General features: G+C 45.7%; 1 protein-coding gene across 9 annotated transcripts in view; it reads left to right on the forward strand.

The window, feature by feature from the left end:
* NRXN2 (neurexin 2) overlaps positions 1–26393 on the forward strand; it is a 2155080-nt gene that overhangs the window by 585598 nt on the left and 1543089 nt on the right. For 8 of the 9 annotated variants that reach the window (XM_078660761.1, XM_078660766.1, XM_078660765.1 and 5 more), the window contains exon 4: positions 15570–15587. In XM_078660761.1, the coding sequence (XP_078516887.1) occupies positions 15570–15587 (18 nt within the window). The remainder of the gene's footprint in view (positions 1–15569; positions 15588–26393) is intronic. The other variant, XM_078660764.1, reaches the window with a different exon arrangement.

The following is a 26393-nucleotide window of genomic DNA, read 5'->3' on the forward strand; positions in this document are numbered from 1 at the left end:
GGGGACACCCCAGCAGGGTGCAGCCAGGCAGGCCAGCACGCAGGGACCCCCAAGAAGCTGCAGCTGGGTCCCACGGCAGTTCCTCCTGGCAGAGTTTCCCCCCCAGCCCAAGAATGCACAACCACAGCTCAAAAAACATGGAGTCACAGCCCCTACATTTATACTCAGTTTTCCTTTGTCTGCCCTGGCACAGGGCTTGGGGAACCAGTCCCAACTGGTTCTGGAGGTTTTGGAGCATTCTCTTTACAGGGCTCCTTCCCCTTTGTCAGGTGACGGCTCGGTGATCAGACACAGCACATGGGGCGGAGCCAGGATTGTACAGGCTAGGCACAGACCTATTCAGGGACCAGGGACTTCTCCTCCCACTACTCCAAATGCAGATGCCCCATTCAACCTAGCGCTGACTCACCCTGCCACACACACCTCACCAGCCCCTGCCTCTCCAAAACCAGACATACCATACACATCAGGCAGGCAGACACATAGCACACAGAAATGCCAACTTCTAAAAGTGGCACTTCTAAAATAGGTATAATAAATCTGCGCACACCATTGCATAGCATTTATTATCACTATTCCAAATATACCAAACATGACCACGCTGCTCCTCTCATAACAGGAATTGGCACTGAAACACTTATCAGGGAATCGCGAATGCATTCCTATGAGAGGGCAGCCTCACAGCAGTGAGAAACCAAAATGGCTGTTTGTCACAACCAGGACATGTCACACACTTAAGGTACATGTCCTACCTTTTACCTACAATGCACCCTGCCCATAGGGCTAGCTAGAGCCTACCTTAGGGGTGACTGACATGCAGTAAAAGGGGGGTCACAGACATGGCAAACACTTTAGGTGCCACGTCACAGCGGCAGTAACACTGCATGCACAGGCCCTGCAATGGCAGAGGCCTGGGATAGGTTTGAAAGGCTGCTTTGGTGGGTGGCACAACCAGCTCTGCAAGCCCACCAGTAGCATTTAATTTACCAGCCCCGGGTATATGAGATACCACTTTACAAGGGACTGACAGGTAAATTAAATATTCTATTCTAGGTGAAGCTTGCAAGAGCTGTGTAACATGAGCGATATTTCTGTATACTCAAGAAAGATCTCATATGATGCATGTAGCATTAGGAATTGCTCATTGTGACTTAAGAGGTAAATTTGCTGTCTGAAGGCTGAGGCAGTGCAATTTATGCAATTTAAGAGCTGAAGTCTACCCCACTAAAATCTGTGTAACATGAAAAATCTATATGTTGAATGAGGTCTGACATAGTAAGGTCTGAACAGCTTGAGGTACAGCAATATTGCCGCCCGAGGCCTGAATCCGTAAAGTAGGTCTACCTAGCGGTTAGCCCTGTTGTCTGATGCCAGGGCCTGTAAGATCTGTGAAACCTGAGGATAGCTCTGTTGTCTGAAGCCTGAACCTGTGAAATCTGTGTAACCTGAGGTTAGCTCTGGTGTCTGAAGTTTGGGCCTTTAAGATCTGTGTAACCCAAAGATAGCCCTGCTGCTGTCTGCACCTTAGACTTGTAAGATGTGTGTATGCTGGAACTTTCTGCTGAGTCCAGCAAGATCTTTTAACTCAAGTGGTCGTTCTGAGCTCTGAATGCACCCCGCTATGTATGCTGGATTTATAGGGAATTACTTTGTACCATCATGGAGAGAGGAGTGTGCCTAACGGCTAGGGCGGTCGGCCTCTAATCTGGGGAACTGGGCTCGAGACTCGGCAATGACGCTGAACATCCTGTGATTTTGGGCAAATCACTTCATCTCCCCGTGCCCAACAAAGATGACTGTGTCCTCATGTAATGCAACTGGTGCTATGTAAATTGCTCTGATACCTGATTCGGGTCAAGTTTGCGCTTTATAAAACTCTGTAAAATCAATAAATCAAATGAATGTGAGGAAATATCACTGCCCTGTAGTTGATTGTGGAATTTGTAGCTGGAGTAACATAACGTAATGTGCTAGTGATTAGACATGCCTGCAGTGCACTTGTTCCTGGCATGGGCAGTGGCTAATTTGTAAGAAAACATAAGTGCCGGCTCTCGTCAGTATGGCAGCTTGAACCAGCCCATTTCTCCTGTTAGCGCCGCCTAAAACAGAACCCACCACACACCATGAAAGTGGGGAGATGATGAACCAAGTTCAAGGTTTAATGTTGGCTGAACTATCTGTGATATTGGCAAATCACTTAATCCCCCCCTTTCCTAACATAAAAGAATGTGTCTAGTGCCATTGTTGATGATTAAGTGCTAGTGTAGAGCACTGGAAACCACCTGCTCAAATTAAACACTTGTCGTGGGCCTTAAGGGATGGACTAGGCAACCAAAAACAACTTACTCTCAGAACTCTTTCTCTCTACCTCCTTTCCTCCCTTTCTTTTGAAGCCCCACAGTCATTGCCGCGATGAACCTCGGGGAGCTAGGAAAAGTGGGTTAGTAGGTGTTCGAGCTACTATGCCGCTTCACCCGACCAGGATCCAGTCCCCAGCAGTTGCTACGATTGATTCAGGCGCTGCTCAATTCGAAAGTTTACCCCGGACTCACAGAGACGCACTCCACAGACGCCTCTGGAATAGAATACAATCTAAGACGCTGCCGTCAATCAATCAACCAATCATAGCATTTGTATAGCGCGCTACTCACCCGGAGGGGTCTCAAGGCGCTGGGGGAGAGGGGCCCGTTACTGCTCGAACAGCCAGGTCTTGAGTTGCTTCCTGAAGGAGAGATGGTCCTGGGTCAGCCGAAGGTGGATGGGGAGGGAGTTCCACGTCTTGGCTGCCAGGTAGGAGAAGGTTCTTCCTCCGGCGGTGGCTCTGCAGATGAGTGGTACGGCGGCGAGGGCGAGGCTGGTCGATCGTAGCTGGTGGATGGGCGTGTAGAAGGTCAGGCGGTCGTTGAGGTACTTGGGGCCCAGGTCGTGGAGTGCCTTGTGTGAGTGGGTGAGGAGCCTGAACGTGATCCTCTTGCTGACGGAGAGCCAGTGCAGGTCTCTCAGGTGGCCGGAGATGTGGCTGTGTCGGGGGACGTCCAGGACGAGTCGTGCGGAGGCGTTCTGGAAGCGTTGGAGTCTTTTCTGAAGTTTGGCTGTGGTTCCGGCGTAGAGGGTGTTCCCGTAGTCCAGTCGGCTGGTGACGAGTGCCTGGGTGACGGTCTTCCTGGTCACGGTGGGGATCCATCGGAAGATCTTACGGAGCATGCGCAGGGTGTTAAAGCACGATGAGGAGACGTCGTTGACTTGTCTGGTCATCGAGAGGGAGGAGTCCAGGATGAAGCCCAGGTTGCGTGCATGGTCTGTTGGCTTGGGAGTGGTGCCCAGGGCAGGGGGCCACCAGGAGTCGTCCCAGGCGGAGGGCGATGATCCCAGGATGAGGACTTCTGTCTTGTCTGAGTTCAGTTTCAGGCGGCTGTCCGTCATCCACTCGGCGACGTCTTTCATCCCTTCGTGTAGGCTGGTTCTGGCGGTGGCGGGGTGGTTGGTGAGGGAGAGGATCAGCTGGGTATCGTCGGCGTAGGAGATTATGTTGAGGTTGTGTTGGTGTGCGATGGCTGCGAGGGGGCTCATGTAGACGTTGAAGAGGGTTGGGCTGAGTGATGATCCTTGTGGTACGCCGCAGATGACTTCGGTGGCCTCGGATCTGAACGGGGGAAGGCGGACTCTCTGGGTTCTTCCGGCGAGGAACGAGATGATCCACTCCAGTGCCTTCTCTTGGATTCCGATGTTGCTGAGGCGCTGTACTAGGGTGCGGTGGCAGACAGTGTTGAGCGCTGCGGAGAGGTCCAGGAGGATGAGGGCCGCTGTTTCCCCGTTGTTGAGCAGGGATCTGATGTCATCGGTGGCTGCGATCAGGGCGGTCTCAGTGCTGTGGTTGGCTCGGAAACCGGACTGCGAGGGGTCGAGGGATCCATTCGTTTCGAGGAATGCGGCGAGCTGTCTGTTGACGGTCTTCTCGATGACTTTGGCAGGAAAAGGGAGGAGCGAGATGGGGCAGAAGTTCTTGAGGTCGGTGGGGTCCGCTGTTGGTTTCTTCAGGAGGGCGCTGATCTCGGCGTGCTTCCAGGTCTCCGGGAAGGTGGCGGTGTGGAAGTAGGTGTTGATGATGTCCCAGAGTTGGGGTGCGATGATGGAGTCGGCCTTGTTGAAGACGTGGTGGGGGCAGGGGTCGGTTGGTGATCCGGAGTGGATGGTGTTCATCGTGCGGGTGGTGTCTTCGGTGCTGACCGGGGTCCAGTTGCAGAGGGTGGTGGTGGGGGGCGTTGGTTCGGCGGTTGGGTGCGTGGTTGGTGCGCTGAAGCTGTTGCGTATGTCGGCGATCTTGCGGTGGAAGAACGAGGCGAGTGAGTCGCAGAGGTCTTGCGAAGGAGCGATGTCGTTGTTACCGGCGCTGGGGTTGGAGAGCTCTTTGACGATGCTGAAGAGTTCCTTGCTGTCGTGGGCGTTGTTGTCCAGTCGTTCTTTGAATGCTGTCTTCTTGGTGGTGCGGATCAGCTGGTGGTGCTTGCGGGTGGCGTGCTTGAGGGCGGTCATGTTGTCTGTGGTCTGGTCGTGGCGCCAGGCTTTCTCGAGGGTGCGGCAGTTCTTCTTGGAGTCCTTGAGTTCGTCGGTGAACCAGGGGCTTTCTTGCTGCCGGGCTTGCTGGGAGGGTTCTTTAGTGGTGCGAGGTCGTCGGCGCAGGCGGTCAGCCACTGTGTGAGGTTGCTGGCTGCTTCGTTGGGGTCCGTTGTGCTGGCGGGAGGGTTCTGGCTGAGGGAGGTGGTGAGCTGCTCGGCGGTGATCTTGCTCCAGCTCCGGCGAGGAACCTGTTGCGGGTGGTGGTGGGTCGTGGTTCTTCTGAAGCTGAAGTGGACGCAGCTGTGGTCAGTCCAATGGAGTCCGGTGGAGTGGCTGAAGGAGATGTGCTTGCTGGGGGAGAAGACGGGGTCAAGCGTGTGGCCGGCGTAGTGGGTGCGGGTGTTCACCAGTTGCTTGAGTCCGAGGTTGGCGAAGTTGTCCAGAAGGGTGGTGGTGTTGCTGTCCTTGTTGTTCTCCATGTGGAAGTTGAGGTCCCCTAGGAGAATGTAGTCAGCGGAGGGGAGGGAGTGGGGGCTGATGAAGTCTGCGATGTCTTCGCTGAACTGTGTGCGTGGTCCCGGGAGTCTGTAGATGAGGGTGCCTCTGAGGGTGGTCTTGGGGTCGGTGTGTATCTGGAAGTGGAGGTGTTCGGCGGCGGTGAAGGTGTCGTTGGAGTTGGTCGAGATGCGGATGGTGTTCTTGTGTACGATGGCGATGCCTCCTCCAGTCTGGATGACGTGGTCCCTCCGGGTGATCTTGTATCCATCCGGGATGGCTATGGCAATCTCGGGTGCTGAGGAGGCGTTCATCCAGGTTTCTGTGAGGAAGGCGACGTCTGGTGATGTTGTGTCGAGCAGGTTCCAGAGTTCGACGGCGTGTCTGTGGACGGAGCAGGTGTTGAGCAGGATGCACTTGAGGTGGTTGTTGCTGGTGCTCGGCTTGGCGGGTGCGGTGCAGGTCCGGAGGCAGGTGAACTTGCAGGCTTGGCAGGTGAAGGGTCCGTGTGTGCGTTTCGGGGTGGCTTGGTAGCAGGCGGGGTTATGGCCAGGTTTGAGTGCGTTGAGGGTGGCGGCGTCGTAGGTCCGTCGCGTGGGCTGGCATCTTCGGGGGCCAGGGGTCCTGGCGCTGGGCGTGGGCCAGGCGCGGACAGGCTTGCCTTTGGCGCACCTTCGGCGCACAATCGGCGCACCTGCTGCGCGCGTCCGCTGCGAGGTCGCGCCACGGTCGCCATAAGAGGGGAGGAGGAGGAGGAGGAGGAGGGGAGGAGGGGTCAGCTGGGAGGTGGAAAGGAATAGCCAATGGGTGCCGGGGGGGTGGGGCCGCACGGGAGGCAGCGCCGGGAAGACAGAGGAAGCGGGAGGAGAAGACTCCCGGTAATCACAGGCACGCTAACACACACAAGGGGTACAGAAGGAGAAAAGGGGGCGGGCAGGTACACCAGAACACACTGGGGGTACAAAACGAAAAACGGGGCGGCAGGCAGACTCATACACACTCGGCCAGAGGGGAAGGGGCGGGCAGGCACATGGGCACTGAGCAGGGCCCAGGCAGTCCAGGTGATCGGGCAGAGTGCCAACTGGAGCGAGGAAACAGGCGGAGCAGCGGGCAGGCAGGCGGGGCAGCAGCGGTGGGGAAGTGACCTACCCGAGGGTCAGGGGTCACTCCGTCTTGACCGGAACCGTTGGCCCCTGCATATCCCGACAGTGCCACCCAGCACTTCATAAACTGGACAACCCCGTCCTGAAGACGATCCCAATTCAAGAGGATGAAAATGCTGTCGACTCCACAGCGCAATTTTAGGCGTACTCCTTCCCAATGGCTCATGAAAAAAATGGAAAATAATTAATACAATTGATGTATATTGTCATTCTTTGAGCCACCACTGTACATTATTTACACTATTGTTCACTTTGCGCCGTCAATGCTGTTCACTCTGATCACTTGCGTCGTCACCAATATCCACTTGTATATATTGCTATGCACCAAGTGCTTTCGGGTTGTCACATGATTCTTCACTGTATACCCTGATGTAATTCTGCTTGATATATATGGTGAATAACAACCCAAACAAAATCCAATTGAGTCTCCTTTTTTCTTGTTTCTGTAATGCTTTTAGCATACGTACATAACTGCCTTTGAATTGATACCTGTTGGGATATTGTCTTTTGTCTCGGCTCTCGTCAGGAGGCAGCTTGAACCAGCCCATTTCTCCTGTTAGCGCCGCCTAAAACAGAACCCACCACACACCATGAAAGTGGGGAGATGATGAACCAGGTTCAAGGTTTAATGTTGGCTCAACTATCTGTGATATTGGCAAATCACTTAATCCCCCCTTGCCTAACATAAAAGAATATGTCTAGTGCCGTTGTTGATGATTAAGTGCTAGTGTAGAGCACCGGAAACCACCTGCTCAAATTAAACACTTGTCGTGGGCCTTAAGGGATGGACTAGGCAACCAAAAACAACTTACTCTCAGAACTCTTTCTCTCTACCTCCTTCCCTCCCTTTCTTTTGAAGCCCCACAGTCATTGCCGCGATGAACCACGGGGAGCTAGGAAAAGTGATAGAGGCACCAACAGCTGCATGGGTTTCAAAACCGGCCGCCAGTGGTTCCAGCTCACCATGGAAACGCCCAATGGAGCGGGAGGCCAGTCTCACCCGATGTGCCCTGCGTTCCTGTCTGGTGTGATTTTTAGGGCGGGATGTTGAATTAGAACATGTGACAACTAAGCATCTGAAGTCTGAATTGTCCACCGGCGAAGAATATTCTCAGCTACCTTCAGTTACAGACTTCTGTTCCGTCTTTGAAATTACTATGCCTACAGGTGTTCCATGTTGTGTATTAATACAGATATCGATCGTACCATTACTCATTCGGCTTCTTTGCACTGCCAGGCAGCTCTGACCCACAGTACGAGATTATAAATAACAGCACAACTTCCAGACCTTAATCAGAAGCAGTTCCTGCCGCTGAATCGGGGTGGCAAAGATCGAGGATGGGCCTGAGGTGTTCCAGGAGCATGTCCAGGTTGAGGCTTAGGTCGTCTTTGCTCCTTTTTTGCAACACCATCCCTTTTTGGGCCAGATGCCATGGCTTTGGGGTGGTGGATCTATCACCGGCGCAGCTGCCAGCGAAGAACTTCAACATCTCAGCATCAAAAGCCATGCAGTGCCCGGAGTCCGGTGTCACTGTTGTTCCTCTGATCCCATTTTGACAGGTTGATACCTCTGTATACCGCCCCCTCAATCACGACCGCCTACGAATATGAAAGACTGGGGCAGGACTGAGGCTGACGCTCTTCTGAGGGCTCGCATTAGTTGCCCCATACCGCATGCCGGCATTGTTTCACCTCAGTTCTCAAATCCGGCACTCCCATCCCAGGGGTACTCCATTCATTCTCAAATCTCACATTAGCACTACCTAAGTAGAGACTTCAAGCAGGGGCGGCCTTAGGCATGTGTAAACTGTGCACCTGCACAGGGCCACCAAACCCCAGGGGCCACCACGCCAATATATATCCTTAATATAATAATCCTCTGAGGATGGATACATATTTGCATGGCGGCCCCTGGCAGGGATTTGGCAGCCTCTGGCTCTGTTCCACTTCCAAACACCCTGACCCCAGCCCTCTTCACTGGCTCCGCCCCGCCCAGACCCCCACTTCCGGGGCCCCCTACCTACGCTCCCTGCCCAGGGCTGCCATGAGCCTAGAGCCGCCAATGCTTCAAGTGACTTCCATTCAAGAAATTTGTTTTTTTTCATATGAAACAGTTGAAACATCGATTTGCTCGATTCATGTATGTTCAAAAGCACATTGATTGAAGACGGAGCGTTGCTATTCATTTGGGGAACCTTTTGTGGTAAACCACATTACTTCTCTCCGTTTGTCTTACTTTCCCCGTCATTCTTTCCTCCCCTTCCATCTGTCTATGTGTTATTTTTTTACTGAAGGTTCTTACCTCCGCTCTCTATTTTATCAATGCTGTCCCCTCTTCTTTTCCAAGCCATTATTTTATACCTTTTGGTCTCCCAACTCCTTCCCTTTCACAAGTTGTCCCTCTTCAATATTTCCGTTTCTGTTCTTCATCACTTAGCTTCACAGCTATTCAACGTTGCTTCTTATAATAGTAACGTTTTTTCATAGCACTAAACACCTCACTTCTGAAGACTGTAAGCACTCCACATTAAAGATATAACTATTACTCATTTCATGATACTCACTCTACCCAAACAGAATGGCCTCTTTTAACATAACATGAAAGGCTGAGTCTTCCTTGTTCTCTGAATAGGTGAGGCTTCAATGCCTCTCTCTGGATAAAAATCAAAAGGTATGAAAAATGATCTAACCAGGATAAAAGTCTCATACCCAAACCACGAAAAAATTTATAATTTTGGGAGAAATATTCCAAGAGGCCACTTTAACCCTTGGCCAGCATGAAGGTAGTTTTAATGTTATTCCTGACATTTCCTGTTCCAGTGCAGTGATTCTTTACCTTTTAACTTCTATGGACCCCCCACTCAATCATTACTAAAACCTAGGGACCCCAATGAATTATTACTGGAACCTGGGGACCCCAATGAATCATTATTGGAATCAGGGGACCTCCACTGAGTAATTAGTGAAAGCCAGGAGCCCTGGCCTAAGCATTTACAATAGTTGGATCTGCAAAACAATACATAAAAAATACAGCAACAAAAGCATTCATCAAATGATGACATATTTTATTTATTCAAAAATATTTAAAAAAAACTAAATTTGAATGGGAACGTTGGAGCGTTTCTAAATTCAACTGAGGCCACTAATCATCCATACTACATTTTGTTTGATGCACTTGCACTGCTCCCACGATTGAATCTGAGAATGCTAGCTTAATTTTTAGCTTCCAATTTTAAATTCCTTGACATTTTCAGATTTGTTTTTACATTTTCAATTATACATTGTGCTGCTATATATATATATATATATATATATATAGAATGCACAGTCTCATTTGAGCCTCCCATCGGTGGGTGTGTTATATATAAAATGGGGAAGTGGGTTGGCGGTTGCGCACACCGCTTCCGTTAAAGCCCCTGAAGAGAAGCATATGGAGCTTCGAAACGCGTCGGGCAGATCCCGTACGGAGCGGCGTCTACGAGTGGATCCCCGTCCTCACCTATACATAAACCAAGCTGCTGTTCGCGTGCTACTCAAAGGTGGACACCTTCGAGCATTGATATATATATATATATATATATATATATATATATATATATATATATAAAGAGTTTGCCTGTGTATGAAGAATGCCGCACAAGACGATTGAATACTGCCACATTTATTGAAAGGGACACACAGCGTCAGGGAAACACAGCATGCAGCCAAATAAGAGTTCTTCCTGACGCGTTTCGTGCTCCAGCACTTCCTCATAGGAACTGGATTCAGCAGGAAATGCCCCATCGATATCTGGCACCACTTAAATTCTGCCCCGGTGGGCGAGGCCACTCCTGTGGCCCGATGGTACTTGTAGTGCCGATTTTTCCAACAGTGCGGTCTTCGTGACATTTCCCCATATTTCTAAGTATCACCACAGTGGGTTGTGCACCTGCGCTCGCACCAACGCTGCTTTGATGATTCCCTCATCAACTGGCATATATATATAAACACACACACACACAGAGATTATTAATCTGTTATTAGTATCTAATTTTTAAGCTGTCATGGACTCCCTGAGTAGGCTTTGGGTACTCGCAGGAGTCCCCAGACCATAAGATAAGAATTACTGGTCCACTGGATAACGGGCGTCAATCAAGTCTGACCAGGAGAGGAAAATCTGGCCTGGAAGAGGGTTTTGAACTGCTAGAAAACCTTATCTATGGATACATTCAGTGCTTAATTTGTACCACTTTCAGGTGGTGATGCCTACACTCATTGTTTGGGATGAGGTCTTATTTTTCATCATTAGACTTTGACCCGGAGCAAGAGAGAAAAAGGCAGAAAATGGAAACAGAAGGAAGTAGAGAAAGCGAGAAAAGCAATGACAAAGAGACTAAATAGAGATTAAAAGGAACCTGCAAGAGTGAGATAAGAAAAGACAGAAAGTGTGATATTATGGAAGAGGGAGGTATGAAAGTGACTAAGGGCTAGGAGTATTAGTATTCAATCCAGGCATTTGGCAGCCCTGGCCCCTGCACTTTTTTTCGTGTTATATTTTTACAAATTAAACAACGATTTAGAATCTGTGTGGTGAAGTTTTCTCTTCATTAAAAAGTTTGCAGTTTGTTCTTTGGCTCTATAGTAGAGTTTACTTTCTTTCCTGAAGCTGGCAGAAAGTTACTTCGCACTTTAGCAGCAAACTAATTTTCTTCTGTGAATTGGCAGAGGAGTATTTGCTCACTTTGGAAATTAGCAACCCTGTTCTGTCCTTTTGGAAGGTAGCAGGATTATTTTTCTGTACTTAAGAGAGGTGTGGCCAGGATTCACCTTCACATAGGTCCTTAGGAAAGTACTGCTCTGTAGACATAACAAGTGCTCGTAACATTGGCAAGCTGTAGAAAGCTCAGCCTTCTCTTTTGGCGGTATTTGGCAAATGTGCCCAATTCCTCTATCGAGGCCTTAGACCTGACCCATCCATGGCACCTTCTGCTTAGTAACAAGTAGATAATTCCTACCTCAAGTCTGTGTCTCATCATTAAGATCGCAGGCCTCTAGGTGCTACATTGTTAAGAAGGCTCATTATTTTGCAAACTGGAGAAAATTATTGAGAGCAGACATCAAAGTTTAATAAAGGTTACGTTATGTTATGAGTAGTTTTTTACAGTGTGTATATCACCAGGAGGGTATCCTGGCATCTAATGAGGTATGATGTGGCCCTGGCTGGGGCCTATTTGAAAAGCCAGGTTTTCAGTTTTTGTGGAAATCCAAGGACCAAATTGGTGGTTCTAATGTGTAGGGGTGTTCAGTCCGAGTATTGGGGGACAGGTACGAGAACATGCACCCGCTGGCTCAAGTTCTTCAAATGCAGGGGACATGGGCAAGCAGGAGGTAGGCCGAGCAGTGGTTTCTGGCAGGGATGTGGAAGCCGATGCGGCTGTTCTTTTATACAGGCCTTGATTAAGCAGGGCTTTCTATGTGTATGTGAGGTGATTGCAGAGTGCGCGCTTGTGGATCCAGTGGAGGTTTTAGATGTGTGGAGAGGTGCACGTGATGGGTGGAACATTGAATGTGAGCTTAACTGCTGCATTTTGGATGACTTGGAGTCTGTTGGTGAGATGTGTGGAGATGGAGACGTAGATTATATTTGTGTAGTCCAGCTTTCTGGTGACCAGGGCCTGTGTGATGCTTCCACAAGCAAATAACACTTAGGCTGGTTCAGTAATACCTCCATCCGTCTTCTGGTTTCAAGGGGCTAAACTACGTGCTGAAGCAAGTGAAAGCCACAGCTGTGAGCTGTGAAGTGGTCAAACTCCCTTGGCTTGGGGAGACTGTATCCAAAGCGGGAGCAAGCATTCCCCAGAGTGGGAGTGCTTGCTGGACCAAACCCAGCTTTTCAGTGATCATAAAAATAACTTTTTTTATAGCGCTCCACACCACACCTGTTTTTTCTAAGCACTTTGGATATAAAAGTGACTATGATCAAATGTATATACTTGTTTTACTGACCACAGAAAACTGGAATCACAAGTTTATACTGGAGTAAACAACAGAATCATCCCTTTCTGTGTCTGAAAAGGCTAATTTCTCTCCCAGCTCGAAAATAGTTTAGTAACGGGCATCAAGGAAGTCGGCAGATATTTTGTCGCATGGGGGAAACGACAACATTTTATTGTATGGAATTCCCCTCTCCTGGGGCTAATATACTTTTCTGACTCTTGCAGAGGTAAAGTAATGGAAGCATCACCCAAGGAAATCCACTTGGCACACAAAGCTAAACATATAGCCCTCAGTGGTTGAAAGTACAATCTGAAAGTTCATTGAAAAGTTCAAGCGCAGCCCAGTCGCATGTATGACCATGGGACTGATTTAGTCACCTGCCCTTTCTCACCACACATGGATAAACACTCCAAGTCATCACAGCGATCAATAATTGCATTGGTACACACAAACTTTAATATTACAACAAAAAAAGTGAATCGCAGCAATTGTTACCCATCCTCTTCGAATGAAAAATTATAATTACTGCTAGCATGCATTGGTACCCACCAATCATTATCACCTGGAAGTACGATCTTACCCATTCTACTCCTCTCTTTTAATTGCAAATTATTTTATCCACCACCTCCTGTAGTTTCATATACAACTGCACAATTTTCATGAACTTTAAAACATTTGTGAAGTCGTTTTTTTTTTTAAACCAACAGCAGGACAAGCTTTCCGCTGAAAGGTGTGAAAAAACATAAGAAAGATACAGTAACAATACACTTTTGTAAAATGGTTTTGCAAGTAAATCCCCTAAAAATATACTTTATGCAGAAATAATTTCTTGCATGCCAACTTTATTTTACTTTTTTTTAATGGAGTTTTATGTAGCAAGAACTTGACACGAAGGTATCGAGTATCAGAGCGCTTTACCTAGCACCAATTGCGTTACATGAGGACACATTCATTTTTGTTAGGTTTACGGGGAGATTAAGTGATTTTCCCAGAATCACAGGATGTTCAGCGTCGTTTCCGAGACTCAAACCAATTTCCCCAGATTCGAGGTCGACCACCCTAGCCGTTAGGCCAACTCCTCTCCCCAATTTACTCTTTATAGTCTGCCACCCTTCTTGGCTGATGTTCGAAGCTTCACTCACCTCAAATAAGTGATAAATGAAGTTCAAACTTCGCCTTCAAAAGTCATATAAAGTTGGTAAACTTCACCTTTCATAAAGGCAGGGGAAGTTTCCAAACGTTTTCGACTTTGCCCCAGTCAAAGTTTTGCGACCCCATCCCACTGGCAATGAGGGATTCTCTTCTCTGGTTTTATCCTGCCAAAAAGTTTGTCATCCTATCCCAGGAAACTCTTTGCTGCCAAGGCCAAATATCAACATAATGGAAATGTCATGCCCTAGGTGAAGGCTGGGTGCGCTGGGCATTGAGTGGTGGCTTTTACGCATTGCCCCCTCAAAGCCGCGAGTCAAGTGCTGCTAACGCTGCATATGCATTAACTTCACAGGATTTGTTACAAAAAGGTGCTTACAATACACAACTTGCACACCCCTGTTGCTAGCGTGAAAGCATTTACTTTCAGTCTAGTTGAAAAGCCCCAGTAAACTGCAACATACTACTTTCAGAAGGAAATAGTACACCGAGCTTTTTAGTTCTATATTAACCAGACACATCAACACCTCAAAATCCTTTTGGTATTAGATCATTCTGTGAAAGTGAAATAAACTTTCAGAGGGAACCAAACAAAGGACATGCCAAGTCTCAGTAAACTATATGCATGCCAGAAATCTACCCAACGTTTTAGTGTACATCAGGAACACATTTCAGCATTCTAAGTAGAACTCTACAAAAATCTCAAGTGTCCCAATTCAAGCTGTATCTCACCACATGATCTCTTTTCCTTATCCCTGATTTTTCAGTGTAGACTTTTGCACCTCAACTATTGTCTAAAATGTGGTTCTTAACATTTTGACTTCTGTGTATTCCCACTTATTCATGGTAAAATCTTGGGGCCCATACTGAATCATATTGGAATCCCGGGACCACCACTGAGTCAATATTGGAATCAGAGGACCCTGGACTGTGCAATTTCAACAATACATTATTCAAGCAAATACAGAAATGATAAAGGGCCAGATGTAGGTAGGGAAAATTTACCGATTCTTATTTACCGAATTTTACCGATTCGGTAAATAAGAATCGGTAAATAAGAAGGGGGGAGATGTAGGAACATCCAGATGTTCCTTTTACCGAATCGGTAAAAATCGGTATTTACCGATTCGGTAAATACCGACCGGTAATGCCCATTCATTCCTATGGGCTTTGAAGCCCATAGGAATGAATGGGCATTACCGGTCGGTATTTACCGAATCGGTAAATACCGATTTTGACAAGGGTGCAGGGGGTGTCACTTTGACACCCTCTAGCACCCCCAAAAAAGGTTTGGGGGCCATGTGGCAGGTATACCTGCCCTAAGGGCAGGTCTGCCTGTCATATGGCACAGGTGTGCATGCACACATGTGCATGCACACCTGAATCGGTATTTTACCATCAAATTGAATTTGATGGTAAAATACCGAATTTGTAGGGCTTGTGGGACTCAGAAGAGTCCCACCTACATCTCAATTTTACCGATTTTGTAAAAATACCGGTCGGTAAATTTACCGACCGGTATATTTACCGATTCGGTAAAATTACCGAATTCGGCCGTTACCGACCGATATTTGGCTACCTAAATCTGGCCCTAAATGTTTTATTTAATTTACAAACATATGCCAAAAAATCAACATTTTAAAAGCAATGGGAAGGGTTAAGTTTTTCTAAATTCAATTGAGACCACCCTTCATTCATACCATATTCTGTTGTATCGCTCCCATGAATCAATCTGAGGATACACCTTCCTTTTTAGCCTCAAATTTCAATTTTTTCCACTCTAGCAGAATATTTAAAAATCTTACATTTTACATGTTGCTTCTTTATTTATGTACACTAAATGTTATTTAATTTTCTAAGCAGTTGGTGACCAATTGAGTAGGTATTGCGGACCCCAAGGGTCCTCGGACCACAGGTTAAAAACAGCTGCTCTAGAACTATATTTATAGGACGTTATTCCATGTATCAAGAGTTTCTTACACAATCGGAGATAACTCTGCCTTTGTGGCTGATCAGTTTGAGATATACAAATTTAGTGAAGGTAGATAAAATGTATAGAATCACAGAATTGTCTGTTAATTGAATGTGCTAATTTGTATCTGCATTTAATGAAAATAAATGAATATATGAATTTAAAAGAAGTACCTCCGTCATGTTTACTTTGCATCACTGACTTGTGTCTTTTCTTTCTCTCTTCTTCCCCTTGCCTTCCTACATGGGCGCACCCAGAAGAACACACTATGGAAGGTGAGTGCCCATGTGCAACTTCTCTTTGCTTAGCTGTAGCCGAAGGTAGTGGCCGGCGCTGCTTAGTCTGTAATAGGATCGGGCCAGTGACTCCTAAAACAGTGTACATTTGGAAGGCATTTGGTGTGAGTGAAGATGACACCATTTCTTGTTCAGAATTAGCGATCAGTCTGTGGTGGTGCTAAAAAAAGCTTCTGCGATAGCTGAAGCGCCTTGTGAAGGAGGAACTTAGACACAGCTGTCAGTAAGCCTTATAGGTGGTGGGCGAACTGAGGTGGTAAGTCTTTGTAACAACTGAGCTTATTGAAACTCAGTGGGAGGCACACAGATATTGCTTTACTAAATATGATGACATCTCTGTGAACTTTCAAAAACAGATAGGTCCTGGAAAACCATATACATAGCGAATTTTTAGGATATCCACAAAAGATATATTTACATACATTTAATCCAAATAGAACTCATCGGCAATCATGAAAGTCTGTTATTGAGCCAGCCGTTCAAAGTCTGCGTTACATAATCCAGCCCTAAAATATACCACAAGCTACAAACAATGCCTATGCTTCCTTTGTGCAGCACCGTTTCTAAAAAATGCTTATCTTGGGGTTTGGAATAAAGGTAGACTGATAAACACCATCCAGACTTTGAATGATATGACATCCCTGAAGTTAATCACTAATCTTTCTTAGGGTGCTTTATCTTGCTGTTGGGTTGGCTTCCTTTTCTTTTTCTCTGTTTACAAAACCCTCCTACAATTATGAGTCGCATACACACACATGCGCACACACACACACATGCAAACACATATCACAGATCAATCCGAAATAGGTAAGCTCCATGCTTGCTACTGGACCCAGGCTCGTCTGTGAAACTCTCTGATGCTCTCTATCCAATTTTCTGTAAAATTGCTCTTTGAATGGGAAGAAGCACAACAGAAGCACAAAAAGCCACTCCAGTATTGGTGTATTGCTAGTTATTTTCATGCTGGTTTTGAAGCAACACGTTAAGACCAGAAAGGGTCTTGCTCACATTCTGATGTGACCAAGAACCATCCTGGTCGAAATGCATTGCATGTGCTTCCTCACACGCAGAGAGAGAAAATGGACAACAAACAATCTATTCATGTATTCATTTCGTTGGAATGTCCATTTCTTTAAGAAGTAGGAAAATGTGTGTGTATGTGTATGCTCCTTGTGAAGAATATGCAAGTGGTTGGAGTGTTTTATATATATATATATATATATATATATGTATATATATATATATATATATATATATATATATATATATATATATATATATATATATATAATTTATTTGGTATGAGTGTCCACTTTCTTAAGAAGATTCCAGTCGATTTCAGTAACAACTTGAAATTGGATTCTAATTATGGTATTTTTGTAGCAGTCTGGTGTTTTAGTTAATATTTCTTAAAGCAGCAGAAATTCCATTTCCATATGTAGTCTAAGTTTCCAGACTCCAAATGCCACAACAATACACAGTAGAAACCCTTTGCTATTTTTCAACTGGACTCTTCATTAGGCTTTGGTAACCACCTCTATTACTCACAAATTATGTCCCTTAGGTTATGTTGCTATCTGCAAGGTGTTTTCACATGTTGGGTTTATCAGATTGGCTCTAGGACCATGCTAGGGTACCTCACTTATTAACTGGATCGAGAAGGACAGAGGGCTATCTTAGGTTTTAATTGTGCCCTTTTCTCAGGGAAGGAACCTGAATTCTCCGAGCTATTGGGAATAAATAATCTTTCCATGCGTCACCATCCCATCATGGCACCCTACTTACAATCCTGTGCCTCCTTTGACATTTCTGATGTGGGAAAGTATACCTATTGGTATCACTGTGACGTAAGACTACAACTTGCATAATGAACTGGCTTGTTATGGGAAAATACAGAATTGAGGATATTCCAGTGTCAAAGTCTTGTTTGGTCACCTGAGTGATATTTTCTTTGGAATCACCAGTGGTTATGTGTTAAAGACTGTTTTTGCTTTACGTTTGGAGTTTCCGGAACATTTTTCAGGGCATGGCCTATGTTTGAGGTGAAATGAAGAGATGCTTGACACTTGGGTCTCTGGTCTAGCTTGTTAACTTTATGCAAGCAAGCCTTGTTCAGTTTTAGAAATAGGCTTCACAAGCAATATCATTGATGCATTAACTTAATTGAGTAGGGCAACGCATCTTCTGTGACTCCTGATGACATTACCAGACGTGACATCACACTTTCTTCAACGCAGTGGATTGATAGACTATTCCCCTGCCTCATCAAGACCGCATATCAGAGTTTGGCAGTAACGTTTGCACCAGATGTTTATTTAAGGATTCACCATAGAAAAATGTAGGTATTTGTGCTTTACTAAACAGTAAAACAATAAGAGGTGATTTTAATAGAGTGCTTGTTAAGCCCACTGAAAGCTGCTCTGAAAATCCCATCCTCGCTGTGCCATTGAATTTAAGCCCCACCTGACTGGTGAGACCCATAAAGGCTGAAGCCAGTTTGAGGTTGCGTATGTTCCTATTCAGGGGAGCCGTGGCTAGGCAGTTAAATCTGGACTGTTCCTATTGGTGCAGGAGCAAGACTACTTTACACATAGTTGATCTGAGGACAAAAAAGCAATGGACTGGAATGTGATTGGAAGTAGCTGCCACGTTTAGTAGCACACCACCCCTCACCTTTTGCTCTTTTAACCCATTCCGTGCTGCCGTTGGCCGACGGGAGCACTACCTCCCCAGTGCTGCCGTCGGCCAACGGCCGACGCATCCCCGCCCACCCTTTAGAATGACCGCACCGCGGCGGAAAAACCACCGCGGTTAAGGCTTTAAGGTTAATGAACAATGTCTTGAGAGAATCATAGATAAACAGCTAATAAAACTTCCTAAACCTTGAGATACATTTACTTTTGAAGGGGCAGTGGTCTGATTGGTTAAATCGCATACATAGCAAAACAGTTGATAGTGGAAACAAGACTGTAAAATATGCTAAACGTAAATTGTATTGAAATAACGCAGTGGCGTGGTTAGGACCAGCAAGGAATGGTGGATTAGTTCTTTTCTCCTTTAATTGAATAATGTCAGCACCAGGATCCCATAGTCCTCGAGGAGACACCCCAGGTACATATACTCTTGCAAGAAGTACATGGGGTCTGGCAGGAAGCACTGAATTGAGCCAGACAGTCTGCAACATTTCGAGTGTGTATAAACTTGAGGTACAGGAACGCTCCTCCAATACTCATTAGAGGACTGAGTGCACGTTGTGAGTTGAGGCATAGCACTTTTCAACTAGTTGCTATTGTAGTGCTTTAGGTGCCTCTGGGATTTATTTCGGCCCTACAGTTAGAAAGGTTTTTCCCACAGACTCCCTTTAATGTGTTTCAACTTCGTTTTCTATGTAAATTTTCGCAAATTATAGAAAGTATGTTTTTAAAAACATAGACAAAAGTTCCTCTACAAGCCGTTTGTGGGAGATAAATACCACAAAAAGCACGTTTATGGGTACAAATAAAAAAATATTTTTGTGAAAAAAGGTTTTCCCACTAAAGAAATTTGAAGATTGCCAAATTCGTACAACTTTGCCAGTGAACTTCTAAACGTTGCCCAGTCCTAGATTTTCTAAATTAATGACGTGCTCAGTTAGGATGAGAGGGGTGTGCAAAGTTGTGTACTTTTTTAACAATGATGCGGTTTCGTAGACAAGGTCGGACTAGCTTATAGAGCCGTCAAGCAGTGTACGACGGGCTGATTTCACAGGTCAGTGTGTGGGCGGTTTTTGGCTGTTTGTGGGCCTGTTTTATGGATTGCTGGGCCGTTAAAAAATTTTTTTTACTGTAGATTCTTCTGATATTAAAACAATCATTGCCTACAGCAATCTCAAATCCATGCACTGATCCATATCTTACAAAACACGTGTGCAGGGTTTCTTTACACTTTCAAAACTGCCCCAATTTGTAAATATGGGTGGCTTTTTTAGATTTCTAAATTCACTTAATTTGAGTCCCATGCCAATTGTCTGTCCTAGGTTACCCTGTTCGCAGAAAACTCTACAGCTCTACGAAGGTTGCCAAGTTTTTCACGTTGCTACATTCACGTTAACGCCTTAACCGCGGCGTTTTTTTCCGCCGTGGTGCGGGTGTTCTAAAAGGTGGGCGGGGCTGCGTCGGCCGTTTGCCGACGGCAGCACTGGGAAGGTTGTGCTCACGTCGGCCAACGGCCGACGGCAGCACCGAAGGGGTTAATATCATGACTTTTTTGACTATTTGTGTTGCATACACCCATTATTTACCTTTTTTAATTTGTTGAGCCTACCATGCAAACTTTACAGAAAATCATTCTGGAGTCAATCTAAGTGTTAGAATAGGGTGTAAAAACCTCTCTTCTAAATACGATTTGGGCACGGTATCAGGTCGCTTTACCCTCTTCATTCCAACTTTTCCATCTTGCATTGGGAAATAAAGTGTAAAAAGGTTTTTCGTTTTTTTTGTTGCATCATCTTCCTGTTATTGCAGTGTTTTGTCTGTGCAATTTCCTCCAGAAGCACTTGTCGATAATTGAGCATGCAAGAACTTGGAAGACACGGTAGCCTGGCAAAACCGGTGATGCTCGCTGTTAAACCAGGTGCAGGCACAGGATTTGTCAGATTTACACTTCTCGCAGAACTTGGAATGAGGCCATGACTGCTTCTCTGCTGTGTTATTCTACTGTGCATCGCCAAATTCTTCAAAAAGTTGTTCTTACAAATAAAAAGGCTGCGTACATTTTCCAGCTTGGCTTTGTACGTTTAGAGTAAAAAAGGTCTTGCATGCAGTGAAAATGTGAACGATTACAAACTTTGCCTTGGACAAACATTGAAACTTCTCAAAACTTTGTCATACTGTCAAAAAATCTTTGCACAGCCCTAGTTTTAGAACCACTCACTCTCAAAATTGCTCAGCAGTTGCTCGCATTGTCTTTTCTGCTTTGGGTCTGTGTGGCCCTGGCAAATTCAACTTTAAGATTCACCTCTCAAGATGATAACACAGGCACCTCACAGTTCCTCATCTATTTGCGGCCTTATCTTGCTGTCCCTTTGTCTTCAAGGCACCCTCCTAGTTCATTCAGACCCACATTTTCCACTCCGGAAAACCCATCAGTGTGTTTAGGTCTGGTGTTTGCCAGGACATTTTGATTTTACTAAAATAAATATATTCTATACATACTTAAAGGCGGTTCAACCTTTAGTGTCATACACACTTTGCTCTTCTCCATGGCTGCATAGAGCCAGCCCACTTCAGCCACAGATTCCTTCCTGAGGGATGGCATTATTCCAATACCATCACATTACCAACAGATAAAGTGGTACCTTTCAGTACAAGATATTAGTTTGTCAGTGTGTGAATGTGTATTTTTTTCAATGCATAACTTTATAAATCTATTTTTTTTTAAATTAATTTTACTAAGCTTGTGAGGGCCTGGCAGCTCCCCAGATGCTGCCACTTGTACACCCACATGGATCAAGTGATTTTGGAGTCGCAAACGGTGCGATTCGGAAAAATCGTCCGTTTGCGATTCCAAAATCACATTTTGGGATGCATTAAACATTTTCCCAAAATTCGCAATTTTTTGCCATTCCTAAAAATGCGATTGCATTTAAGGAATCGCATTTGTGCGATTCCTTAAATGCAATGCATGATTTTTTTTTAAATTGCGAATTTGGAAATAGGAGGTGCAAATTAACACAAGGTTGACCCTCGTGCTAATTTGCGAAATCTTTCAAAAATGCATTTTTGAAAGTGTCATGTTACACAAACTTGCACTTAAAAAAAAAATTTCAAGGGTGCAGGGGGGGTCCTTTGGACCCCCCTCAGCACCCTTGCAATGCATCAACAAAATTGAGAATCGCAAAAAAAAAAAAAAATGCAAAACGGCATTGATTCCTATGGGCCTCCAGGCCCATAGGAATCAATGTAATGCCATTCCTTAATTGCGATTCGCAATTAAGGAATCGCAAATTCCAAAAATTAAGAAATCCTAAAAACTTTTAAGATTTCTTGATGCATAGGATTTTGCAATTCCTAAATTGCGATTCCTTAATTTTCGCAATTTAGGAATTGCAAAATCCTACAATTATGCATGTGGCCGTTTGTGTTTTACACTGTGTACATCCACTACTTCCAGCCACCATGTTTGAGAATGGGACCATTCCAAGATGGGCATCGCCTGCACATAGCGATGCAACATCTTTGTATGTTTTTGCAAAACTCTAAAGACATCTACCTGGGCATGAACATGGATGGGCGACAATGTTGTTGTAAAACTTTATTACAAAACTATTTGAAGACAGCCTTCTGCGCACATGCATATGTATGCATGTATGGGTAGCTATTTAAAAAATACAAATTTCTAATAAAATCGTACAAAAAAATTGTTAAAACAAATTCGACTGGCAATCGTCACCAGACATTAACTTTTGTGAATACTTGTTTTTATAAAAACTGAAGTGTGCTAACAGCTCACAGGGCACATTTGCAGACACCCAGGAAGGAGTAACACTGTCTATAGGGATGCCACAAAATGCAATCAACCTCAAACATAGCAACATTTTAATGTGTAGTGTTGAAAAAATACGTATAATGGAGATTTTGATTCATCAGCTGCTCTTGTGGTATGTGCACAAACATGGACTGCTTGCAGTGCTCATTTTTAGGTCGAGCTGGTAAACTGCATCCGAAGGATGCAGGTGTCCAGCTGGAGACCTAATGTTGTCTGTCACGAGGGAAGGAGGACAAGAGGGTGTTACGAGCTTTTTCCCTGGATTTGTGTGCGCGAACGCGCACGTTCCGTCCTGCGCCGCGCCGTGCACTTCCCTCCCATACTCCCAGCAAGTCAGCCTAACGCGCATGCATGCACACAGACACACACACGCGCGCACACGCACTTACACAGACACGCAGGCACCCAGACAGGCAAACCCCTCCCCCCCCCAGTCACACACACACACGCATACACACAGACTCCAAGACACATACACACACGCACGCTCACACACATACACAGCCCGCCGCGCGCGCACACACACATGCTCCCCCACCCTCACAGGCCAGCAACAAAGCAAAGCCCCACTCACCGGCTTCCTTGGTGCAGCGGCTCTCACCGGCAGCAGGACTCTTCCTCCCTTCTTCGGCACCGGGGCGCAGGGTAGGCTCCTGCCTGCTCCGGTGCTCCAAACAATCGCGGGTCTTCCGTGGGAGGTGGGGTAGGCTCCCGCCCTCCTACTTCCTGTTTCCGGTTGTCCCGCCCGGCCTGCCTGACTTCCTGGTCGCAGGCCCGCGGCGCGAGCTCTGGGCGGACTGCAGCACGCGCTCTCGGAAGATTTCCCTGCCCTCGCAGTTGTAAGGTAAGAGAAAACTGCAACGAATGCTTGATTGCTCCATTGCATGAGGATGTCCACAGAATGTTCCACTGCATTAGAGGGGGAGAGGGATCACCCCTTTCCATTAGATGGGGGCTGTGGATCATTCCATGCCATTGGGGGAGCCACGGATTATTCTAACGAACAAATTGCAAGTCAGACCGAAACTGCACTAAAGAGCAATTGGTTGCACTTCTGCTAGGGGGACAGAGGACAGCTTCACTCTATGAAATTAAAAGATGTGTCATATACTCGTCTCACAGGTCATTTAAATATGAAGAGGAACTACATAGGCCGTGGAATCGATCGCTTCATTGTACGAAAAAGAATTATAAATCTTTAACTGCACGAAGCTAGAGAAGCTAAACAATGAACTCAACCCCCTGCACAAAAGTGTTGGGTGGTGGAATCCTCCACTGGCGCACGAGGACAGGGGCGATGTCTCGGAATGCGGCACGACATCGGATCAATGGATCATACCACTCTGTGGGAGGAGGAGGAGGGGGACTGGACAGTCCTCTTCAACTGCCTGTTCCCATATTTGCTTTTACTTTATGATCATCTGGTACAGGTAACATTTGAGGCAATTCAAAATGAATGCCGAATCTTCCTGTGTTGTATTGTGTAGATAGTTTCATACACGTTTTTACTAGCAGACGTTTAAAGAATTCACGAGGCACCAGGAGCAACAAATTTGTGACGTACATGGGTCACTATATGACTGGTTCATAAATGCATGTCGATTCAGTGATGGAAGAAAAAAGGAAAATAGAAATGCTCACGGATAGAGAGATAGGTAGATACAGGGAAATAAAAATACTAGTAGAAACAAAACGAAAAAGAGCGTGAGCTTCGATCTTGGGGTCCTAAGAGTGTAAATGTCCTGATCTCCTTTTTGGCAGTGTGTATTCCTGCATGCAGCTGTGGACATAGTAGGAGAGGTAAAGTGTGAATGGGGTTACATCTAGACCTCACATATAGGTATCACATTTGCGAAAGTTATAACTATTGGCATTGTAAATGACAAAGCTATTAATTTAGCTATTTAAAAAAAAAACATAAATAAAAACTTTGCCATTTACAATACCAATAGCTCAAACTTTCCTAATGCGAGACCTATTGCATTGCAAATGCTTGTTGTTTAAGTAAGTGCAGGGGGGGTATTTCTTGAGACCCGTCACCAGTACTGCAGATTGCTGAATACAAAGGCTTTGTGGGCATGTTTCCACAGTATGCCTTTTTCTTCTACCACTCTACTCTTCTTGACTCTTTATCTCACTCCTATAGGCTCTTTTTCATGCCTGCTTTCTTCCTTCATCACTCTTTTCCTATCTTTCGCTTGGTCCTTCTTTCATGCTTTTCTGAAATGTTGTCTCCTTTTCTGCTCAAAGCCTTAGGATGGATGAAAAACAAGTCCTAATCCTCAAAAAAACAGTGCAGGTGTCCAACGCCTGCAACTACCGACTCACATTTAGCACTGGCTGCGTGTCAAAGCTGGCTCATACCCTACTGGTGATAAATATATGTTTTGAGTCACCCACGAGTGAAAGATGAGTTGTCACAAGAAGGAAAAGCAGACGGGTATTGCACCTTACTCCAAATAATACTGTCTCCGAGCTGGAGGCTTGAGGCCTCTTTTTAGCCCCCTTTTCCCACCGTGTCCTAGATGCACAGTGTTGACCTGCCACTTCTATCCAGCGGGCATTAAGACTTCCACTTAGTGAAGTCGAAAAAACACAGTGAATCTTATGAGAGTCATGCAATGGCGCCCAGCTTCCCGCCAGCAGCATTGATTATCCGTCATCCAGACAAGTGCTGCACTGGAATATCTTAGAACTGTTTGGGTTCCCCGAAGTCTAAGCACGTCTGAACGTGGTCTTCTGAACAAGGGGACCATCCGAACCCAGAGGCACTGAACAACAAGCAGTGCTTTATTTGTGGAGGCGGTTGCTGGTGATGGGCACGTACACGGAGTTTTGGGGACAGGGACTTCATTTACAACATCAGATTCTGACCCAAAGGAAGAGAGAGAACTGCAGAAAAAGAGAAAAAGGAAAGAGGAAGGGAAAAATGAGAAAACAGTGACTAAAGGAGAGAGCAGGGATGAGACTGTTGCTGCAGGAGTGAGAAAAGGAGACAGCAAGTCCAGGGTCATGGAAGAAGGAGGCAAGAAGAGGACACAAGACAAGACAGCGTTGGTCTGCAGCAACCCCAGCTTGCAGCAGTGCTGGAAGTGGGCTCCTAAGAAAAACTTCCGAGCCCCACGATTATTTTTTTTAAAAGAACTTAAATGCTGACAGTAATAGTCAGAGAGATATTTGGCGTTTCTACATAAGGCAACGAGGGACTGAAGGTGGCCTTCACATAAAATATTATTGTGTGCAAAACAAACTTAGGGGCATATTATCAAGAATGGGCGTTACATTATCGCCGCTTTTATCGGCAGGAAACTGCCGATAAAGCGGCGATAATGGGCTTGATAATATGCTCTATGAATTCCAATCGAAGCCCATGTTAGATGTAAAGACATCTAACATGGGCTTCGATTGGAATTCATAGAGCATATTATCAAGCCCATTATCGCCGCTTTATCGGCAGTTTCCTGCCGATAAAAGCGGCGATAATGTAACGCCCATTCTTGATAATATGCCCCTTAATGTCTAATAAGCGCGGAACATAGTCTGAAGCTGGAACGTGGGCTCTGTGGGAAGGGTTTTAACTCTTCCCCAAAGGAGAGGAATGGAACCGACTGCTGATGACATCCCAGGATGATGCCTGAATCTCTAAGAGCACGTGAAATTGACCTTCTCTCCTGTAAGAATTGAGGTAAACGCTTTTATATTAATGTAGAGGTGAATTGAATGATCAAGAGCTTTAATGGGGTTAAATGAATATAATTAATAGCAAAGCAAAATGCTGGTTGGAGTCAGAATATTGATGGTTTACTATCGACCTGCAACAATAACAACTACACATTCAGCTTGCACTATAGCATCATAGGATGCTTGATTCCGGTCCAGGGAAGACATGGCTTGGCATTTCGGGCTGGACTGTTCCCATGAGGCATAGGGTCAAGACTGATTTGCATATGGTCATGTCTGAACTGGGGTGGCGTGGTGAGCAAAATAACGATGGATTAAACCCAGATCTGTGACTGGGGGTGAATGTTTTGCCTGTATTGTATTAGGCTAGAGGCAGTACCTTGGACATGTCAAGTAGGTTGGTGCAAAACTGCAAACCAGTTTGTGCAAATGTGATTGCTGGTATTTTTTGTGAAAACTGAGCATGAGGCTTTATCTCTCTAAAATCATGTTAGATACCCGTAGGAGACTGGCTTGGCGAGAAATGGTTTTACTGATGCCAAAAGACATTTTCTGTTCAAACCAGTCTACTCTGGCTAA

Source organism: Lissotriton helveticus, chromosome 9 (genome assembly GCF_964261635.1).
Source record: "Lissotriton helveticus chromosome 9, aLisHel1.1, whole genome shotgun sequence".
NCBI lineage: Eukaryota > Metazoa > Chordata > Amphibia > Caudata > Salamandridae > Lissotriton > Lissotriton helveticus.